The 21,261-nt window shown below is 42.4% G+C and overlaps 11 protein-coding genes across 11 annotated transcripts; 3 read left to right on the top strand and 8 right to left on the bottom strand.

The window, feature by feature from the left end:
• Nucleotides 1–295: 295 nt before the first annotated feature.
• On the bottom strand, nucleotides 296–2,805 carry SS1G_01889 (hypothetical protein; the record flags this gene model as incomplete). Its single annotated transcript, XM_001597643.1, has 4 exons — nucleotides 296–553; nucleotides 604–2,467; nucleotides 2,564–2,679; nucleotides 2,767–2,805. 4 exons carry the CDS (start codon nucleotides 2,803–2,805, stop codon nucleotides 296–298), a joined length of 2,277 nt encoding a protein of 758 aa, XP_001597693.1.
• A 2,038-nt stretch (nucleotides 2,806–4,843) lies between these two features.
• Nucleotides 4,844–5,620, bottom strand: SS1G_01890 (predicted protein; the record flags this gene model as incomplete). Its single annotated transcript, XM_001597644.1, has 2 exons — nucleotides 4,844–4,943; nucleotides 5,568–5,620. 2 exons carry the CDS (start codon nucleotides 5,618–5,620, stop codon nucleotides 4,844–4,846), a joined length of 153 nt encoding a protein of 50 aa, XP_001597694.1.
• Nucleotides 5,621–6,337: 717 nt separating this feature from the next.
• On the bottom strand, nucleotides 6,338–6,846 carry SS1G_01891 (predicted protein; the record flags this gene model as incomplete). Its single annotated transcript, XM_001597645.1, has 2 exons — nucleotides 6,338–6,421; nucleotides 6,754–6,846. The coding sequence occupies 2 exons, from the start codon at nucleotides 6,844–6,846 to the stop codon at nucleotides 6,338–6,340; spliced, it is 177 nt and encodes a 58-aa protein (XP_001597695.1).
• Nucleotides 6,847–7,878: 1,032 nt separating this feature from the next.
• On the bottom strand, nucleotides 7,879–9,222 carry SS1G_01892 (hypothetical protein; the record flags this gene model as incomplete). Its single annotated transcript, XM_001597646.1, has 1 exon — nucleotides 7,879–9,222. The coding sequence occupies one exon, from the start codon at nucleotides 9,220–9,222 to the stop codon at nucleotides 7,879–7,881; it is 1,344 nt and encodes a 447-aa protein (XP_001597696.1).
• Nucleotides 9,223–9,493: 271 nt separating this feature from the next.
• On the top strand, nucleotides 9,494–9,679 carry SS1G_01893 (hypothetical protein; the record flags this gene model as incomplete). Its single annotated transcript, XM_001597647.1, has 1 exon — nucleotides 9,494–9,679. The coding sequence occupies one exon, from the start codon at nucleotides 9,494–9,496 to the stop codon at nucleotides 9,677–9,679; it is 186 nt and encodes a 61-aa protein (XP_001597697.1).
• A 300-nt stretch (nucleotides 9,680–9,979) lies between these two features.
• Nucleotides 9,980–10,342, bottom strand: SS1G_01894 (hypothetical protein; the record flags this gene model as incomplete). The annotated part of the gene is made up of 1 exon (XM_001597648.1): nucleotides 9,980–10,342. The coding sequence occupies one exon, from the start codon at nucleotides 10,340–10,342 to the stop codon at nucleotides 9,980–9,982; it is 363 nt and encodes a 120-aa protein (XP_001597698.1).
• Nucleotides 10,343–11,073: 731 nt separating this feature from the next.
• SS1G_01895 (predicted protein) lies at nucleotides 11,074–11,745 on the top strand (the record flags this gene model as incomplete). The annotated part of the gene is made up of 1 exon (XM_001597649.1): nucleotides 11,074–11,745. The coding sequence occupies one exon, from the start codon at nucleotides 11,074–11,076 to the stop codon at nucleotides 11,743–11,745; it is 672 nt and encodes a 223-aa protein (XP_001597699.1).
• A 436-nt stretch (nucleotides 11,746–12,181) lies between these two features.
• Nucleotides 12,182–14,128, bottom strand: SS1G_01896 (predicted protein; the record flags this gene model as incomplete). Its single annotated transcript, XM_001597650.1, has 1 exon — nucleotides 12,182–14,128. The coding sequence occupies one exon, from the start codon at nucleotides 14,126–14,128 to the stop codon at nucleotides 12,182–12,184; it is 1,947 nt and encodes a 648-aa protein (XP_001597700.1).
• A 1,674-nt stretch (nucleotides 14,129–15,802) lies between these two features.
• On the top strand, nucleotides 15,803–16,012 carry SS1G_01897 (predicted protein; the record flags this gene model as incomplete). Its single annotated transcript, XM_001597651.1, has 1 exon — nucleotides 15,803–16,012. One exon carries the CDS (start codon nucleotides 15,803–15,805, stop codon nucleotides 16,010–16,012), a length of 210 nt encoding a protein of 69 aa, XP_001597701.1.
• Nucleotides 16,013–17,953: 1,941 nt separating this feature from the next.
• Nucleotides 17,954–20,193, bottom strand: SS1G_01898 (predicted protein; the record flags this gene model as incomplete). The annotated part of the gene is made up of 3 exons (XM_001597652.1): nucleotides 17,954–18,447; nucleotides 18,487–19,527; nucleotides 19,974–20,193. 3 exons carry the CDS (start codon nucleotides 20,191–20,193, stop codon nucleotides 17,954–17,956), a joined length of 1,755 nt encoding a protein of 584 aa, XP_001597702.1.
• Nucleotides 20,194–20,716: 523 nt separating this feature from the next.
• Nucleotides 20,717–20,944, bottom strand: SS1G_01899 (predicted protein; the record flags this gene model as incomplete). The annotated part of the gene is made up of 2 exons (XM_001597653.1): nucleotides 20,717–20,833; nucleotides 20,876–20,944. 2 exons carry the CDS (start codon nucleotides 20,942–20,944, stop codon nucleotides 20,717–20,719), a joined length of 186 nt encoding a protein of 61 aa, XP_001597703.1.
• Nucleotides 20,945–21,261: the final 317 nt, after the last annotated feature.

Here is a 21,261-nt window from a genome sequence, read left to right on the forward strand (position 1 = left end):
ATCATTAATTATAACTCCTGCCAAAAGGCTTTCTACTCCGGCTTCTGTAATGCAAAATTTCCCTCCATATGTCCTTCTATGGTATGATTGTTTGTACGCCGCGCTATGCCCATCCCAATATGGTGTCGCAAAAAATATCAAAAACGCAAGATGCGATACGCAAATGCAATGTCATGTGAATGCCCTTCACAGTGCCCAAGAAATCCATCTCTCATACGTGTATTCCCCCGTAAACCCAGTTAAATGTTTCCCGATCTCCCCATCCAGAATCTTAAATGCGTCATTTCATAAGATATTATTCTCGACGTTGTGGTTTTGGTTCGGGGGAGTTTGAACTGTTTGAACGCTGATCTTCCAGCTCAATCGATTCATCCCTCGAAGTGGAGCGTATCAAAGACATACGACCCAAAGGACTTCGCCCATTCCGGTACGAAGATGCTTGGGGAACTGCCAAAGAGTTGGATGTTGTTCCCTCCAAGGACCCCAACGATTCTAGTGAATCCTGAAATCCACCTTTAGCTTCTGGTCCATCAGAAATTTCATAGACGTATCCCTAAGCATACAATTAGCACTATTGGGTTTCACGGAACGGTGATTACTTACTTGATTGTAGTATGCTCCAGCTGGTGCCTTTTGATTGGCTTGAGCAATCTCATACTTCTTTCTATCTTCTTCTCCCATGATACTTTCCACTCGTCTTGGCATGTACACTGAATTCGTACCAGTAAACCCAGATACATAACTATCGAAAGAGTCTCTGGATGCCGTAGGGTTTCTCCCAGGAGGTAGAACACGTCCAGCAGCGACGCTATTGAGAGAGTCATTGACATGTTCGTACCATCCACCAGGAAGTCTTTCTGCAGCTGCGAAACGACCTTCGAGACGGTCTGGAGGCAACAATGGAAGGGTTGGGCGCCGAACAATTTGGTTGTTTCGAGCTTCGGCGGCGGGTTTGAATGTTTCAGGGATGACATTAAGCTCATCTCCAGCCTCCTCAGCAGCTTCGATAACTTGTTGTGGGGTTTTGGTAGAATCAGCAGCTCCAGCATCTGCTCGAGGTCCTCCCCAGGTTCGTTGCCCACACGTGAAAATTCCATAGACCATATAATACCAATTGAAGAAAGGATTGATAATGAACATCAATGGGTAGAGCCAGATCTTGAAACGTCTGAGCTTAGCACCAAAGTAGATCATCATCAACCAATTAAGGCCAAGTGAAATACCAATAAACCCTACGGGAAGATCTTGAACTTTCTTTGTAGTTGTAATAATCGAGAGCACCATGATGAAGAAAAGTAGAGCTGTTGTTCGGATCGTGTTTTGCATAAATCGGACAACGGCCAAAATTGGATATCTCTTCCAAATTCTGATGTCAGTCAACATACAAACCTCATTGGTGATAAACCCCAAGAACCAACGGCGACGCTGCTTAATCAATGATCTGTAGGTTTGAACAGCTTCGGTCTTGCAGAAAGCAGAGGTACACATTTGAATTTGGTATCTCTTCTTTGCTCCAATCATGAAAAGATGAGTCAGCCATCTATCCTCCCCCAGGTGACATTTACCGTAATCAAAGAGATCGTCACATTGCTCTGCCTTGTCAGCAAAATAATACTTGGCCATGCGGCGGAAAGCCGAAAACCGTAGCATCGTTAGAGCTCCTGGTAAACACGTGACGGAACCACAACCTGACTCAACCGTTCGCTCAAAGAGTTGGCCGTGAATGTATTCCATATCCTGGAGCAAAGTGATAAGACTGTGTTTCTTTGTAGTTGAAGTGATAACCCCTGTCATTGCAAGCATATCTCTGGTATTCCCCGGGCTCAGTTCCATATCGTACATGAAGTTCTGGAGACAAACACGATCCAAGATACAATCAGAGTCGATGAAAAGGATGAACAGATTGTCATTGCGCTTCAAATATTCGGTATAGACCTTGTCAATTAACTTGAAAGTAGCCTTTTGGCAATGACGCTTTCCACCGTGGGGAAATCGGGAAACTGTGATGCGGGCCGTTCGGTAGGTAACATCAATACTTTTTGGGTAGGAGTCCAGAGATAGCGGAACCCCCAATGCCTCGATCGTCTTGAGATATAACTCATCTTCTTGGTCCCCATCGAAGGAAAGAAAGACGTGAATACAGGAAGGAGGATAATCACAATCCACGATTGAATCGATAGCTGTTACCAATATATCTGGTTCTTCCTTATAACAAGGCATGACAATCACAACTTTTGGTGCTGAATGCTCATCCAACACTTGTTTTATACGTTTCGTTCGTCCCAGGGAATGAGTGACAATTTGGTATACGCAGAAGAGCCATGGAATCGTCAAAAGGGCAGCAAACGACCAAAAACCGAACCATTGAAGGATGGTGACCATTTGTATAGGAAAGTATTGAGTAACTCCTGGTGGTAGAGGAAGCGTGACAACCATGATGGGAAGGTATATAGCTCTGTAGAAAACCCTGATCAGTAGAGCACATAAATGGATTCTCCGGATGATCCCCTACCTCAAGAGAAAGAAGACAATGGCAACTATTATTGCTAAAACCCGAACAGACCAGTGTTCGGCCTTCTGGAAGACCTTAAACAGACAATACATAAAAGCTGCCAACCAAAGAAACCACTCGAGGAATGCGGCAAGCATTACCGAGCCTACTATGGCAGTGTAGACGATCTGAAACCAAATTTGTCAGTAAAACACTCCTAACCAAACCGTTGCAGAGAAAAGTTGAGGCATTGGCCTGGATGGGAACAAACTCACGTCTTTGACCGGCCATGGTGAAGTATCGTATTGAGGCATTTTGAACCACGAATAGATGGTTGTTTTGTGATAGACTTTCGACAGAAGTTGTAATATGGATCTCGGCCGATTATTAAATCGCCGCCTGCAATACCTTAGAGCTTGAAACGGAAGACCATGCGCAAGTTCCCGAAAAGTGTCCGTTTGGAAATGAGTAACTGCATAGCAAATGCGTCAGAATGTGCCCGTAAAGAAACAGGGGATGAATCTAACGTACAAACCAATCACTCTCCACCAAATCCCTTAACGTGAGTAATTTGTAGATTCTTAGTAACACGGTTTGCGAGTTCCTGTTCGACAAGGGAAGATTCGAGAATAAATATGTTGAGCAACACTCCGCCTAGTCGGTCGAGAAGTTTATACACAAGATGATGTGGGAAAGAGTATATCGTATTCTCCTCAAGAGGCGGATTTGAGGCTTAGATTATTTCTGTATGATTTCGTGAGGCGATGGCGGAAAAGAGAATGAAATGCGGGTTATCGTGGTTCGCTGCAGGTTGGACCGTCACAGCAGTAAATAGGTGGAAGCTGCAGTATAATGTCTTGGTATCGAATTAATGTTTGGTTGAACGAATGGATGCCCCGTTAAATGGCGAAAAAGTCCTAAAAGGGAGGAGAGAAGAAGTTTCACCAAACGATTGAGAAATTAATGAAATGAGGTAGGTGGTTGATGGAAGGAAAGATTCAATCTTTCAGTTGTTTTTGAACAGTAGAAGTAAAAGTTAAGAGCGGGGAAGCAGGTTAACGGTGGGAACGAATGAATTGAAATGATAATGTTGGCTCCAACCAGTGACCCAGGCAAAGATTCTTGAATCTTTAAATTTTTGGAAGGAAGAATGATGATTGTTTGAGGGTCGAGGAAATGACTTTGAAGAGGTTCACCAAATGGTCCACGAGGGTCAAGTAGGAAGGAGAATACAAAAAGGAAGTTTTAAAGCATCAACCCCTGCCTACCTCTTGGAGGGTGATATCACGTATTTCTTATACTTTGCCTGTATGCCATGTGTTTGAAATCATGAAGATTCTACGGTTCCTCGAGACGGCGGAGTATACAAGTCAACTACACTGCATTGGGTAGAGGGAGAAGAAGCTGAGATGGATAAGATGTAACGATTGGATTCTTGGCTTTGATGGATATTTTCCAATTTCAGCATGTAAAAAGTGATTGAAGCGAGAAGAAGTAAAATGGTAGGAAATGGGGTGAAATTGATACCTTTTTGGGTATGGATGGATGCTATTACCAGGTGTATTTACCGTACAGAGGTAGAGTAGGACCTATAGATAGGTAGGGAGGTAGTGTTTGTTAAAGCGCTTTGATGATGGGATGTGATGTACTCTGAGTCTCCGTCTGTCTGCTTGTGGCCCGTGATGCAAAATACCCTGGTCCCCTGATGAGTCTTCCCGCCAAAGGTAAAGTTGTATGGCCTTCTGCTGGTGTGTGCTCGGGCACTTTTCTTCTCAAGTGGAGCAGGGAAATCGCAGCTAGTGATACTCCATGTTCCAACGATTCTTATTGGCCACAATGACAGCAGATCTTAATGCATGTCGCCAATTACTCATTAAGAAGCTGCCATTTTTAGCAGGCAAGCGAACTGTTCATGATGCGGGTGGAAAAAGTAATACCACACTACCCTTGTTTATTTGAGATGTAAGGGTGATCGACTGGCCAGTTTCATCCAAGACGCGACTGCAACGACCTTCCAACGCGGTTACAAAAAACACAACATCCAATCTCTGCAAATATATTGAATTTACTTTGCATGCATTACTGCATTCCATGACTAGCTTGGGAAATCTCTTTTCTTTCCATGTACTAACTTACGACCAAGATATCTTTTACCAAACATCATTCGTTCAAACGTCAAAGGTTTTTCCACTCGGGGATGACTTGGTCGGTTAAATGATCATCAACCTTTCCCATGTTTTGGCGTCAAAGAGCGACTATTTTCCCAGCTACTTACTCATGATGCTTTGCTTTGGTCCAGTCAAATAAGGCTCGAATTATCCTCTTTTCCCCCATTAACTCTTTGTAGTTTGGCTATTCCATCAAACTAATTTCTTGGGCGGTTGGACCCTGACTCTCGACTTTCAACGAGTCTACATGCGATGAAGGTACAGCAGTAGAGCATGCATGAGTACTGCTACCGGGTAGTAACTACGTAGGAGAACAAGAAAACTATCCGAAATGGAAATCAGACCAAAATAATTCGATCTTGAAATTCTCCTCTATTGCATCCCAGCATCGTGGATTTTCTTGAAATTCACGTACGTACATTCATTGTGTGAAGGGTTTTGCCATATCATTTTTTTTCGCCAAGCTGCATACACGAACTGCCATTCAAAGGATTATACTAAAAGGATATCAACTATTGGCTTTTTACCTGTACCATACGATCAATCAATGAAGGTATGAGCTTGTTTCTCTCCTCTTCGTCCTACAAGGATGACGACTCTGTTCAGCTATTTGTTACATTTTTCACATTTCCCACCTTCCTGGTATCATCGGTGTAGCCCTCGACGATAAAAAAACGGTTGCGCCAATACAACATGTCCCGACCTTCATCCACCGGGAGATGTCAGCCGTCAGTATTATGTATCACATCTTTTACTTCCGATACCTTATTGCACGTTTTCTAAATATCAAGCCACAAAACAGGGGATTCGTTCAATGATGAGGATTAAAGTTGGTGTTCGAAAAGTCTCCATCTACGCCACAAGGGACATATTGTTAGGCCTCTCAGATCCATTTCGTTGGCACTGACCGGTCCTCGGACCTTTTGACACCTGCGCAGCAAACTTTCCAATATACCGGCATTTTTAAGGATCATGATTTCAAATACCATCTGACCGGTATCTAAACACCACCTGAGGAAATATCTTATGACCATATCAATCCTCATTGATTATTCCCGTTGGTAGAACATCAAAATCCGATCCTCCACCCAAAAGGTCTTCGCTTCAATATATGTATTTCCTTCCCCTCGGCTAAATCGCGATGATATTTTTCGCTTCCTTTATCAAATCAAGGATATATTCAAGGATCATTAGAACAGCATCTCGGGTCACTATAAAATCCATGTGGTGTTCCCCCAAAGATCATCAAAGCCTCATTTAAAATTTGGAGACCGGGAATCGGAGTTTTTTTTCTTGGATTGACATTTATCAAAACTCAATCTGAGCTTCATCTCATCAATACGATTCTGTACTTCTATGCCATATGGGATCCTGGATTTGGCATACAGCATTGAGTAAATAATACAACAGCTAAAGACCCAAACGCAACCCAAAGTCGTGCACATATAAAACACATAATACCGACATGACGCTCATCAGGTCACAGAAGAAACATCAGATGGATATCTAGGATAGTTTTGATATCATCCACAATTAAGAGTTCGGTATCATTCTGAAACAAGAAACGCAAGGAAGTTTCCCGAAAACGTTTTCACCGCCTTGCGCCCAGCATTTCTGCCACTCAACGTCGGCATGAGTCGAATTTTTGGTTTTTATTTTTATTTTGTTTTTTTGATTCCTAGCTTTCGAATTCTCCCAGTGGTGGAGTTTCGTACTGCGTTGGCATGTTTTTGTACGAGCTGTCGAAATTATTGAATCTTATCTGCATAATACTTACATTAACATATCTCATATATGTACTCTGTAGTGAGATATACGGGGTAATGCTTGCATTTAGCCCGGTAAAATGAATGAGTGTACGGCGTATGACAAGCGAGTGCTCGTGCTTTTGTCATTAGACGATTAGACGATCTGGGCTTAATGAGTAAATTTTGAGGAGGCTAGATTACAGTCGAACATTCACGGAATTCCATCTCTTGCACTGTATGAAAACGATTGGCAATTTCTTATATCTAGATCTAGGTTCTATGCTTCCACTACATGTAATAAGCTTACATACCTACCTGCATAATGTTGAGATCGGTTGATACATACTCTCTCAAATGCATCACTCAGCATCCAGCCTGATATACCTTCTCGCATGCAGTAGTAGCCAGCCTTGAAGTATTCTTTAATTCCTCTTATCATATCCGATCATAGTATAATTAGCATCTGATCACAAAAGTACTATTCCCTCACTCTCAAATATTATAATATCTTTTCTTTTATTAAAAGTACTTATAACATCTCAAACTTAGAATTATATATATCTTTCCAAAATTCCACTCCTTTTTTCTACTTATGGAAAACTTGCAAATCTCGACCGTAGACTCGTTTTATACTTTTGTTATAAGATATATCTAGTGGAAAGATAAGATCATATAATTATATTAATAAAAAAAGGACTAAAGTTCCTTTCTATAAGTAGACATCTATTTAGTAATCTATTCATTCATAATACCTTAGTACCTTAATATCTATTTCTAACCCTGGGCGGTATTCTATAATCTTATTTTCTCTCTCTTTTATCTTTCAATCATTCATCAAGCATCTATAAAGTATCTACCACCTACCATCTACTGCCCACCTATCTAATAATTTATATATATCCATGTTCTATATAATGTTTAATTAATTCTCTCTCCTCTCTCTCCTCTCTCTCCTCTCTCTCCTCCCTAATCTCCAAATACCATAATTTCAACAATAAACAATGATAATTAAATAATTAAAGACATCCCATTCATTAACCACACATATCATATCATATCAAATATAGATCGATGATATTCCTTTTAATTAAATTATTCATTCAAAGTACCCTACGCTACGCTATGCTACGATACTAAGTTCGAGTACTATAGAAAAGAAATACACATCCAGCGATGTAATCTATCTACGAGGATATCCAGTCGAAATTCAAAGCTATATCCCCCCCAATTCAATTCAATTCAATTCTATTCAATCCGATCCAGACGAAAAAACATGCCAAATCACTCCTATGCAATGCTACCATGCTGATATATATCGATATCTCTGTACATCCGCATGCAGATGATCTCATCACCCAAGCCTGACCAAGCTCAAACCAATAGACTGCACCACATAGCAGTGAGCTATGTATGTGAAATCACAAAATTCCACCAATTTCCACATGCCTAATGAATTAAATCAAACCCTCATTTATATCCTCCCTCCCATGTCCCCCTTTCCTTCATCTCCTCCACTCATCTTCATCGATAATCCTACGCCCAACTCCCTCAATCTCGTTGCTAACAAACCTTCAGCTGGAGATTGCCTCCCTTCTCTACTAGAACCGTTCACTCTTGCAGACGAATATGCATTACCACCATAACCCGGATCTCCTTCACTCAACTTATCATAGGAAGTCATACCAACACCTACATCCATTCCACCCATTGCCACCTCCCTAAACGCTGTACCTGGTCTCAGAGTCTCTGAAGGGTTTGATGATTGTCCCGACTCCAAATCTAGCGGCCCAAGATTTCTCTCCATGTCCATCACACCCCTCCTTGAAGGAAACTGAAAAGGAATAGGATTCACCACTCCTCTCGATCCACCGTCGTCGCCGCCAAAATCAAAATTCTTATTTCCACCCAAAGGAAATCCCGAGCTCCTCCTTCGAAATGCCTTTTCCGCTGCCAATGCCGCGCCTGCAGCTCCAAAATTCGAATCCCGTACTACCTTGTAAGCAGTAAATCGTGGTTCTGGAAATGTGATTTCATTGCGTAATTTTTCTTTGCCATCCGGTACGCGGTTGGCGAAGACGACACGGATACTTTTGTATAGATAGTAGCGACCTCGAGTTGGAGAACAAATATGAATATGGACGAGATAGCGGAGGGTAGGTCTTTCGGCGAGTGGATCGATGGTTGGTGCTAATAAATGAGGCGAGGAGGAAAGTGCCAAATCAATTATCGGCCCAGCAGAGTAGCTACGCTGACGAATGAATGTCTTTGTGCCCGGTTCCATACCCTTCAGATCATATGGGACGAGAAATAATTTGACAGCTGTTTTGTTAGGATTCTTGATGATTATTTGTAATTGGCCCTTTTCGGGAATACGATAGCTACCTCCAGGCGGTGCCCGCGGGGAAGTTGATCGACGTTTTTGCTTTTCTGCCCTACGTAACTCTCGTTCTGAAACTTGTCCTGAATTTTGAGGGTCGGGGTCAAAATCGTCCATATGTGTTCGGTCTAGGGTAGCATTTCTCCTCCTCTTTTGACTATCCTTCGCTTTTTCAGGACTTGGTAGCCCATTTTCTAGATCAATACAACCAACGTACGGACTAGGCCCATCTTCAGACTTTCCTCTTCGACCATGGTTTGTGGATTCATAGTCATAAAATACTGCTGGAAAGGGCAAGGTCACATGGGGTGGACATTTCAGACTCGATTTACATTTTCCGAAACCCAGCACCCCTATCTGAGCAACAAAGTCAAGTGGTTTTGAAGGCGTAGTAGACATTCGTCCCCGGAGAATACTCTCTTCGTATGAACCGACCATTGAAGCATGCAAAGGTGATACGTCAGAAAATGAAGGTCTTCTTGACCGGGAGAAAATCGGTGTTTGCGGGGAAGAAGTCGAGTGTGGCATCGTGTTAGAGGCGAGGGGTTTCCTAGGTTGATGGGCTTGGTAGGCGTATGCATTATCTCTTCTGAGACTCGGTAGAGGTCTGTTGGATGAAGCGGACGTCGGTATAGAAGGATTTGAATGTATTGAATGTAAAGTTTGTGAAGTATGACGTCTTGAATTAGTTCTGGGTGTTCCAGGACTAATGTCTATTGGATTTAAATGGGAACTAAATTCTAAATCGTCATTGCTTTCTGATTGTACTAAAGGACTTGTTGGTGCTTTGAGTACAAAGCTCGAAGAGAATGAGGAGGATAATGATGGGGCACGAGTCCTTGACCCCAGATCTGGATCGAGTCTATCCACCGATGGAAACCGAGGATCGAGTTGAAAAGGGGTAAAGTTTCGCGGAGGAGATGTAGCAAGCCATGGTAAATTTCCTGTGCCAAAATTCTTTAAATTCTGTCCTAAACCACCAGATATGTGTTGTGGCCCATCTGTAAAATCCCCACTGTGTAAAGCGGATCTTGGTCGTTCAATTTCTAGACCAGCTTGAGATATCTGTTTATCTACCGAAGAGGGTCTCACAATATTGGATATTTCGGCAGATGGCAATAGAGGAGATGAGTTCGTTTGATTCGGAGAGGTCTTTCGAGGAGGAGTTTTCGCGCTCTGGCCACAAAGTAGGGACTCAAACTGTATTCACCGTCAATACAACATGGCAAGAACCAGCGTTTGATGATTCACATACATTGTAATTCGGTAACCAACTTGGAATTTCGCCCCTTTTCAACCTCTCCATAAACTCTCCTCTATCCGATGTGCCATTGCATAAATTGAAGCTTGGATCCAACCCCAAAGTCGGTAGATGTTTTGATTCCTCTGGAGTGTCTGGCACAGGGCCTTCACATAAATCCGTCCTAATGCTTTCCTCACTATCTTTCCTCACAATCGTTCTTCTCCACGGTGGCGTCATAGAGGGAGGTGACATTTTGGATTTTGGAATGGGTAAAATCTCTCGGCCGTCGCCGAGGTCATCTTGAAAAATGGGCATGATGAACGGGTGTATGAATGGAGCCTTTGATTCTGCTCCTTTTCGTATGGTTACGAGGGCATTTTAAGTTAATTTCGAAATAATCCGGATAGGAAGTGAGGCTTTATGGGCAAAAGTATTGGAGGAATGATGTCGTAAACGAAGCGGGGACGAGCGTTCCTATTCCTTTGTCCCTGCCGATGTGGTGTAGCATTGTATGCAGGAGCTTGTGCAGAGTACAAATGAAAGAAAGGATAAGATGATGATCTGATGTTTGATAGGAATACATATATGCAAGCAAAGACCAAAGAGGATTTTAAACCATTTTAGGTAATAGTTAAGAATGCAACGATGCAATATAAAGTCATGTGTATTAGTTATGTATGCATGTTTGTTTGTACTAGAAACGAATGTGTATAAGAAGACAAGAAGATAACAATCTTTATTATGCTATACTACGTATGATACCTAGGTATGATGACCTGATAACATTCCTAGACAGGTACACTATAACTTCCTACCTGCACCAATTCCCACTATTCTGCCGTTAATTGGTTCTAGCGTGTCCGGGTGTCATGTCATGCGAGTTGGGGTGCTGAGCAAATTCCTGCGGGCTGTACCCACTAAAATTTTCTCAAGCACAAGACCCTTCCAATTTAATTCATTCCACCAAAACCAAAGCCATTACCACGTCCTCGATCCTCGTATCTCCATTCCAATATCAGAACACGTTTGTCTCAACAAATTTCACAATGGCCCCCAGCAAACGCCCCCGCGAAGAAGATACCACTTCACGCTCAACCACCAAAAAGCCTCGCCATGGCTTCAAGGTTGGTCCTGACAATTTGCCTGATGGAACTTGGCGTCGGAAGGTTATTGCGATCAAGAAAGATTTAATTCATAAGGCGAAGGTCAAGAAGGCATATGCGAAATTGAAGGCGAAGGAACCGGTGAAGGAGGATAGGAATTTATATGTCGAGAATAAGGAAAAGGAAGACGAGTTAGAAAGGAATGAGGAAGGTGAGGACCTTGCCGAAGGAGAAGAAGCAGTCGAGCTACATCCGCAAAGAAAAGCTATGCTTGACGAGCCGGAAGCCGACACCGCTGCCAAAAGCGTTCCACGTTATTCGAGCAATTCTGAAGATGTGAAGGACAAGAGGAGGGAAAGAGGTGAAAAGAGAGGGACAAAGCCGGCATATTTTGCAAAAGAATTAGCGTTTGCAGAAAAACAAAAGGCGGAACAGATGGCCAAAAGAGCGGAATTTGAGAGAAAGGAAAGGGAGAAGAAGGCTAAGATTGAGGAGAGGGAGAGATTTAGAAGGCAAATGGCTAAGGCTAGGAGCGGGGGCAAGAACGGTCAGAGGAAATTAGGGAGGGAGAGCCAGGTTTTATTGGAGAAGGTCAAGAAGGTTGTTGGTAATTGAGATCATGGTGATAATATGGGATCGGAAAGGGAGTGCAGGAGGCTTAATGTTCGAAAGGCAATACAGGGTTCACATATTAATGGATTTTAAGGCGGATGCAGATAGCGAGGGAGAGATTGATGAGACTTACGATACCCATGAAAGTCATCGCAGATGAACTGCGCAGAGACTTCTTCTCTAGGTTTATGGAGTTATGTCCGATGCTCCTAACAAGCGTTTGCGCTGTGGCGTTTGGTTGAAGGCACATTCAGTCTCCTATATCAAATAGAGGTTTGGGATTATACCTTCACGGAAATTTGCAATTTAGATTGACAGGATATATCATTAAATCATCGCTATACTGTATGCTGTGTACTTTACTGTACTATCCTACGATTCATGTATTCCTCCAGGTGTCATGGGCAAATTCCGCATTTCTCCTTCCTTCCATCCTAATCTACTTACTCGGTCGATTCAGTACTTTCGTCATTCCTTCCTCAAATTCTTCCTTGGAATCTTCTTTCTCCTTGATTTTCTCCTCGAGTCTTTGGATCTCGATCATATTGTCCGCTTGGCTCTTCAAAGCATCTCTCATAATGATCAGGTTCTCAATATCCGAATCGACGACAACAATTCTTTTTTCCGTGTCTGCTTTCTCTCTTCTGGATTCCAGTAAATTTGTTTGCAGATTGGAAATATCTGAGCTGGCTTGTTCCAGCTTCTTCTGTAGGATTGCCTTTAGAATGGTGTCGTCAGTCTCGATACCATCTGTAGGACTCGATTGAGATGAATGTGAATTATCTACTATTTGCTCATCTGACGTTGCAAAATTGTCGGCAATGAGCGTCGATGTAGCCGAAATGTTAGAATTGGTTGGACTTGTTCGCGACGGTTGCGGAACATCCATTGTCTCATCTGATATTATGGAATCATCCTCCATGAGCGAAGGTGTCTGTGACAAGCGAAATTCGGTCGCACCCGTATCTGACGAGACGACAGTTGGCTCCTCTCGTCTCGTGGTTATTCCTGGTCGATGAGTTCTATAATTCGAAACGAACATGCTGTTTTCATCGCCGGTGTAGCCTGCGACATTCTGACTGTCTGCAAAGCTCCGACGCTGGGGAGTTTCAGGGCCAAACAACCCGAGGGTTTCTTCAGCTGTATCCAAGATAGGAGTCGATCCCCTGTCCGGCGCCTGTTCAATCGACCGCCTGGCTCGCTTTGCTGGTCGTTGATAGATAGGTGAAGTTGGTGCAGGGAGTGCAGGGAGCTTCATTTGCTGTGCAGCTTCGAACAAAAATGGTCCGCCGGGTGGGCTAGGGCTGACTGAAGGCTCAGGAGTTCCAGATACTCGATTGTATGAAGTGAATTTCTCACCAGTAGATGGTATGATTAATTCTAGGGGGTGATCATCCGCGTTCTTCGCTGTATAGTCTTTCTCCCTGTACCTGCTCTTTTTGTATGTTACCATGTCGGTAGCCGTCTGTGGCTTTTGAACCTTTTTAGGCTGATATTCATCAGGATCGGAACGTCTTTTCTTGCTATTATTCTGCTGGATTGGATAATCTGTGCTCATTACTCCTAGCCTAGCATTGTTTCTCCTTGAGGATAGTCTGATCCGACTGGCAGGGCTTTTTGGACTGGTAGGGTTGGTCTGCTTTGTCGCTGTATTCTTGATGCGTCTATTGAAACTTTGTCTTTCATCATAAGCGAATTCCTGTCGACCATCCTCCTCCCAATATTCACGTTGCTTATGTCGATCATCAGCATATCTAGCTTTATTCATAGCTTCTTCAACTTTGCACCAAAATGTCTCGACTGGCATGCCATACTGGCTGCTTTCCATCTTTTTGATTACCTCACAAAGATGTTCCTTTTGCTCTCTTGATAAAAGCTCCGACGCCTTTGTGGCAGGTACTGCAAGTAACATAACTGCGTCTGGAGCTCTTCGGATGCGTTCAAACGCCATCACTTCTTCATCGACATCCTCTGCCTCGGGAGGCCAATCACGAGCGACAATACTTTGCTTCCTACCCATATGGGACCAATATATCCAACAGTCACGTGCTGAGTGAGTGATACCGAGTCTCATCACGGCTTCGCTAGCTTTATCGAGGATAGCAATAGCATCGAGGTCAGTATTTTGGGAATTCTCCTCGATGATTTGCGTAATGAGAACACATTCGGTCTTTAGGAAGCGTTTCTCTACTTTTAGGCGAGGCTCGTATATCACGATATCATCATGGTCTCTCTCCGTCGTTGAAGAGGGTACTTCATTCGCAGAAATCGTTGAAGACGATGCTTCATTTGCGAGAGTCGTTGAAGAGGCTGCTTCCCCTGTTTGAGCGGCGACCGAAATACTTAGCCGTCTCTGCCTTTCAGCATTTGCATTACTTGTAGCCATCCTCGGCTGAGTATTTCTCGACGTTTGCAGGTGTATATTTCGCAACCGAGTAGCTGGAGTAGGAGTAGCAGCATCGGCGCGTCGAGGACCTCGGGTTGGAGAATGGGTGCGGGTGACCGGATGCCTTTCTCTATACGGCCCTCTCGAATCCATACTTCTAATTTCAGGATAGTAGTCAGCTCTGTTGTCTGTTTTATACTCTTTATGGTAATATGGACAGTTTCCTGCAAAAAAATTAGTCAAGGTTTTCATCATAGGTCTTGGGAGAGAATCATACTTCCTTCATGGCAGTAGCCATTACGCCAGAATTTGCACGCTATATTGCTTCTATTGTATTGGTACATGTCGAAAATTTTGTGATATTGGCTGTTCATATGCTGGAGCTTCCCTACTTCAAAACGAGAAGAGTTTTCTTACTGCGAGTTTTTTTATCGGAAGCGCGAAGCACTCACTCCAGAAAGTGATCGATTGAGTGGTTTGATATGGAAAGTGTAGGAGAAGTCGAACTTGATTATGTTTGGAAGGGAATTGTTGGTTGTATGTGGAAAAGAAGAGGTATTATGAGTACTTAAGTATGTCTCCAGCCCTCGCCTAGCAATAGGGAGACGGTACAAATAATAGATGTATAGATATGTCAAGTAAAAGTAATTACCCTTGACTATTTACAGATATTTATCTTGTAATGTAATGTAGTGTAATGTAGTGTGTGGATGGGAAGAAAAAAAACTTCTAGAGAGGCGGGATGCTCCTTAAATACATCTTGAGACCCTCCACCTAACAATCACAAAACGGTACCAACAGTATAAATTGTAGAGATACACACTAGTGCTCCTGTATACGTCTACAAAACTCGCATCATAGCGAAACAAGTCGTAGAAATCGTATATGCCGTAGTGTACGTTCTAGTGCTCGGGGTATATATTCAATATTTGTATGGTGAAGATGGATTCCTATGAACTGGACAAATCAATGGGAACAAAGTACTAGTGTTTTTAAGGGTCTTTTGGAGACGGTCACTGTGATGGGGGATTTGTCTTGATTGTATTGGTTGTATATTGTGTCGATCGTATTGAACATCCTGACCGTATTGACCGTTGTAAATAACGCGCTAGTGTATACCTATCTGCAACTCTCACATCACGATAAAAAAGAATAATGTAAACTGTATAGGCTGTAGTGGCCGAGAGTTTGAGTTGAGATTTTTCCGAATGAAAAAACTGCTCTATTGATCTGTAGGAGATGGAATCTTCAATATGGTGAATTGCTATCCCCCCTTTTTTGAGACGCATACGAACATTCCACTCACCTTGCGATGATGCACCAGTCTTTCTTTTACTTCTCTATTACAAGTCGGTGCAACTATCTGATATATATTTGTAAGCAATTTAATTTTTCCATCAAATTTGATGATGCCTTGCTAAGACGCTATGCTGATTTGAATTAATCGGGTTAATTTTCTAATAATTGGTTGTAATCTTGTATCATCTGGCTAACTAGCTCGCTAGATCTATCTACACCTTGCTCAACATAAATAAACCAGCTAGTTCTCGGTTCTTGATGCCGAAAAAGACGAATATAGATTGATTTGAAGTTTTGATGGTTCAGAAGGGATTGTATAGATAGGATTATTTTAGCAGTATTGCAGCACTAAATCCATCAAGTCGCACGGCGAACATGGCTCTTGAATATCTTGAAATTAGCTTAGGTACCCAGGATTTTTTTGGTGCAGAACTTTTCGTCTATTGTGATAATGAAACATCCAATTCGAAGTTCCAGAGAAAAGCTGGCCAGGCTAGCCACTGGATCATCGGTTCCTGGATGTTATCGAGGGGAGCGGATTTATGTGGACATATGTCGTTTAGTGATAGAGGATTCAACGCTTGATGTCTTGGAGGAGGTGTAGGAGGTTGGATCACCGTTGGTGAAATCATACATCTCCTATATCTAGTAATCCATGCAAGCAAGCGAATCCAGAGAATCCGGAAATGGAGAAAATGCAGCTCCTCTTACGCAATCTTGCATAGGATGAATAAAATAATCTCTTCTCGTAGTACTCTTCATTCTAATGAGGGGCGCGTACGAGCATAGAAAATCACCCTCGCGAATCAGATAGGCGTACCTTCGTTCGTTATAGTATTTTATATAGATACCTAACTGTCATAAAGAAATAAATTATCTACACTATGCGCTAAAGAGTAATCTAGGTTTGCCAGTAATAGTAGAAACAACCTACAATATGTCGAAAAATATCTAAAAAAGCTCCATCTTATCATCCACGCAGAGCTAAAATCAGTAAAAAAATGCAAACGCGTGGTAATTATGGCAGCTACATGAATAATTCTCAACGACGATGAAGATATATAAACATCGACAAATATTCATATACAAAAGTCTAATAGTAATAGTAACCATCCTTCATCCTATCCTCGTTGAGATCCTCAACCTATGACGTAGAAGAGTAGGTTCCTATAACACTCACCAAATCAACCCTTCAATATTAAGCATAACCTAATCCTACCAAAGCCATCTCCAAAAATTCTAGTAACTCACATATGCACTCGATTTCCCAAATCCCAGTAATAACCAATTTCTACAGCGGATTATCCAGCAATTCCTTAACCAAAGCGCTTCCATTACTTTGTTACAGACGATCCCCTGACGAAGCTAAGATCTAGCTATTAATTTCCCTCACAAATAACAATACAGACAATAAAATCATAAATTGTGAACAGTAGGTATTCATATAAATCAAGTCTACAGCGAAATTTTAAATCTTGGGGACTGAGTGGAGAATTGGTTCGAGAGCATTCCAATTACTACCTATGTACGTACTTTCGTCATCTTGGGTTTTGGCTAGAAGTCTTGGCGAATGGGTCTCGATTCCACCAAAGATTAGGATTTAAGAATTAATCAGTGTAAAAAATTCCATAAATGAAAATAAACCCAGAAGGAGATAGTATTGGTGTATTTGGGCAATTAGGATGAGTTATATAGTTTGATAGAGACAGCGAAAAGTGAAAGCTAAATTAGCTAGCAATATTTATATATACAGTGATCGGTAGAGCTCCTCGACGGTGAAAAAGTCCCGGTCTCGATATTCATGTTTGTCACTCATCTCATGTACGTCTATCACCACGATCTAAAGTTAGAATTTCAGTAATCAGTACATTTACATTTACATTCACATATAAACATCCCTCACATCAACATGCCGCAAATCACGTTGTCCACTCATTGAATATTGTTTAAAAAAAATAGATCCACGCATAATTATAATCCACACCCCTCCCGCGCAGAAAAAGACAACGAAGTATTATATATCAGTACCTAACCGTATGCAAAAATTTCACGAATCCACGGCAAACCCAGGGTCTAAAAATAAACGAAACAAACGCATCGAGAAATCCATCCTTCAAAACAGGGGACCAAATACATTTTTACGATCCATGTATAACCATTAGTAACAATTTCTCCCCAAACATCTTCTATTCCTGTAGGAATTAGCTCCTCTCTCTGCGTATAACTCTTGCTGTGTATATGATCCTCTCTGAGAGAGCTGTGGAAATCGAATTGTGCTGTGGAGTTTTTGGTGTTGTTGAAGCTTAGGATATGTATTCTTGAATACATCGATTCGCTAGAAAGATCCAGACTAAAGAAGAAGATTTGATTTGCTGGATGCGAAAGAAAAATGCTACGCTATGAATCCACGATGATACTGGAATTTCGAGTAATTGTAAATTCGTAGAGATCAGTGGAGAGATACACCTCACTACGACGAAAGTGACAAGCGCAACCATTGAGAGCTGAGGATTTCCGACAAGAAAATTAGATTGCTGCATAGCGCTTGGCACAAGCAGTAGCATCATGCACAACCTGGCCATTGTAAAGATCCAAGTTCAATTTCCGTGCAACATTTGTCCATTTCTCAGCCTCGACTTGCTTCACGATATCGACCAATCTATCCTCAGCTTCGGCAGTCCACCCGGCTTTGCTAGTTGACGATCCGTGTTTTGCAGCACCGCTGGCCTTTCTACGTTCACTCAGAGGAACAAATTTGAGACCCTGTGTGGCGAATAGAATAGGCGCGGTACGGTTGTAGCGTCCGTTGACACCACAGACGGTAAGACCTGGTTTTTTTCCGGCCGATACCCGCTTTGCGTTGAGAAGCTCGGCGATCTCAGCGAAGGATTTGCCCTCGTTCTCTTTCATGTTGACAATGGCAACGTTCTCCGGATCATTTGCACCATAGCTTCTCTTGCCAACCTTTTCTCCCGGTGGAGGACGTCGGAGACCTCTCTTCTTGAGATGTGCATCCGAGACTGTATCCTGATCAACCAATACAGGCTGTTGATTAATACCCCACGGCATAGTAGCTCCAGAGTATCTTGATGGAGCCAAATCCTCACCTGGATTATTAAAAAAGATGCGAGGCTTGCCTGAATCTCTACCACGTCGGGCCATGGCTGGGTGGGAATGAAGAGCACCCTTGGATACCGTGGCGTTTGTGGTTTGTCGTATATTTGAAGAATGTAGAACACAAGCACGATTTTTTTCGACACGATTTGGACGGCGAGAACCAGGCTCTGAAACAAACATGTACTCGTCTTCATCCCCATCGTATTCCTCAACTTCGGCCATGGATGTATCATAATCAGGACTTTCATCCTGATGATATCTAGCCTGCTCATAGTATTCATCCTCATCCATGTTACTATCTTGGTAGTCGGAAGTTTCAAGAGTTGCACCCTCGTTGTCACTCACTTCGGCAAATGGTCCGTGAGCGCGTCGCAAAGTTTGCTTGACAACTCGACCTTTGACAGCAGGAGTAGTTGGAAAAATAGGGAAGGGAGGCTTTGGAAGACCTGATGTAATTGTGGCTCGCTGAAATTGACGGGGGCCGTAACTGTCATTTTCATGGGTATCATCCATTTTGGCGAAATCATCGCCACTATCACCGTTTGGCCGAGACTGATCCCGAATGTTGCGTTCGTTTCTGCCATTGCGCTGTTCCTGTAGGAATCGATTGGCAATACGACGATCATTTCGACTCGCAGATGGACTATCAAAATCACTGATACTACCTTCGCAGCCGCGGATCATCTCAGAAGGATGCGTTGAGTTAAGATATCCGTCATCGCTCTGATCTTCAAAAGGGTAGGAATAGTGGCGGGGATCTACTCTGACACGTCCGGTAATGTTGTCATGACCCTCGTTGCCATTTTCATTGTGCTGTTGGAACTGGCCCATTAAACGACGGCCTTCTCCATCACTGATTTTCGATTTATTCGCATTGCGACCAGTCTTCCGACCAGCAGGTGAGCCCTCAGAATTAACAGTATTGGAGTGTTTGGTTGAAGCGTTGACGACACCAGTTGCGGCTTTACTAATGTTCATGTATGCTAGTGAAATGTCAGCTACGAAGATTGAATTTTGCCAACCATCACAAAATAAATGAGGTTATAAGATTGTAAGTGGACCAGCCACGACATTGTGCGCTTCTGCCAAATCTCAAGGACTGATTTTGAGTTTGACCAGGAGTAGCTCTATCGATGATGAAAAGCTAGGAGTAAATCCACATATAGAAAATTTATCATGGCATGAAATTAGCCAGATGATAGACTAGAGGCACAAGTAATCCTCCACTACAGATGGGATGAAGGCGAGGATCAGTGCTGACTGGGCCAAGAGTGATGTCCAGAGAGTGTTAAACACTTATTATTGAAAGCCCTAAATAAATTAAAATATCACGATCTACACAGATGAATGCAAGAGAAGCGGGGGAGACAATGGCAGTATATGACAAAGACAAAACGTGTGGTAGTAGACTGGAAACAGTGAAAATTACCATTTTGATAATGTCCATCGGGATCGAAGCCACCGCATCCATGCTCTTCCAATGCCAAATCTTGCTCCATGATGCGTGGATCGATAGGTGATTGTGCCTGTGAGGTTTTATTGTCGGAGGGAGGTTGCGCGGTGGTTGGTGGAGTTTGCGACATGGTGATGACAGGGGAGAGCGCAATATTTGAAGGAAAATCAGTTTGACACTGGCTTGTTTCAGTCATTTTGATTGTCTGCTTAAAGATTTAGTATCAATCTAGATAATAAACGTGTCGTCAAAATAAAACGAAAGTATGATTAGAAAGGCAGTGTCGGAAAGAACCCAGAGGTTGGAAGTTGTTGTGATTGTTGTTGTTGTTTTGTTGTTGATAAAAAGTACTTATTTGCAGTAAGATAACTCTTATGTAGACAGGTTTGAGCTGCCAAACCACGCTAGTCAACAATGCAACTGAGTTTTTCAATAATCAATTCTTTTGATGGAGAACAAATGGCCAAATGGGGAATAAGACTCCGTGAATATATTCACTGAAGGCGGGGAAAGTAAAAAGCTTCAGATTAAACATGCTTGTGGAAGAAGAGTTGATAGTATGGCTCCCTTGCACTATAAACATAAACATAGCTCAAGAAGTGTTCGAGGCTACTATAAGAACCAAACGAGAAGCAGAGAATTTACAATGCCGTACCTTAACCACGTGAACGGGCTAGAAGCTTCGATTATTCAGATTTAAAAAAGCGGATATAAAAACATCATTTTCGAACACTTTGAAAATTAGAGCAGCACAGCAATGAAATCAACTGTAACCATATTTTGAATAGATAACCAGGTGCAAAGGTTATGTAGGTAAAGGCTAAGAATTTGCAATGCTAGGAACAAATTATCCTCAAAATGATTGAAGAATGACATACCTTTGGCGGATTAGAGAATACAGGATAATCAGCACCGGGTAACATGATCCTAACACGGCAAGAACTCATTTTGGGGCTTATTGAATAATGAATTCCGCTCTATAAACTTAGGAAAAGTCTTGGAAGCTTCGCTGTGATGCATCACAAAGCTTTTTGGAGGGGAGTTGATGGAAGGCGAGGCCTGTTTTAATGCTAGGTCAGTCGTAACTTTTTGTGCCGAGAAATAGTTGTCAAGGAAGAAACTTAAAGGACGGCATGGCTATAATTGTGCTAGTGATAAAGGGAGGTATGCTACGACACAACTTGCCATTCGTAGAGAGTGATGTTTCTTTCAAATCATACCCTGAAAGCGTATACCTAAATTGAGCCCTAATTCATAGTCCGTG

The sequence above is a fragment of the Sclerotinia sclerotiorum genome, genomic scaffold (genome assembly GCF_000146945.2).
Source record: "Sclerotinia sclerotiorum 1980 UF-70 scaffold_2 genomic scaffold, whole genome shotgun sequence".
NCBI lineage: Eukaryota > Fungi > Ascomycota > Leotiomycetes > Helotiales > Sclerotiniaceae > Sclerotinia > Sclerotinia sclerotiorum.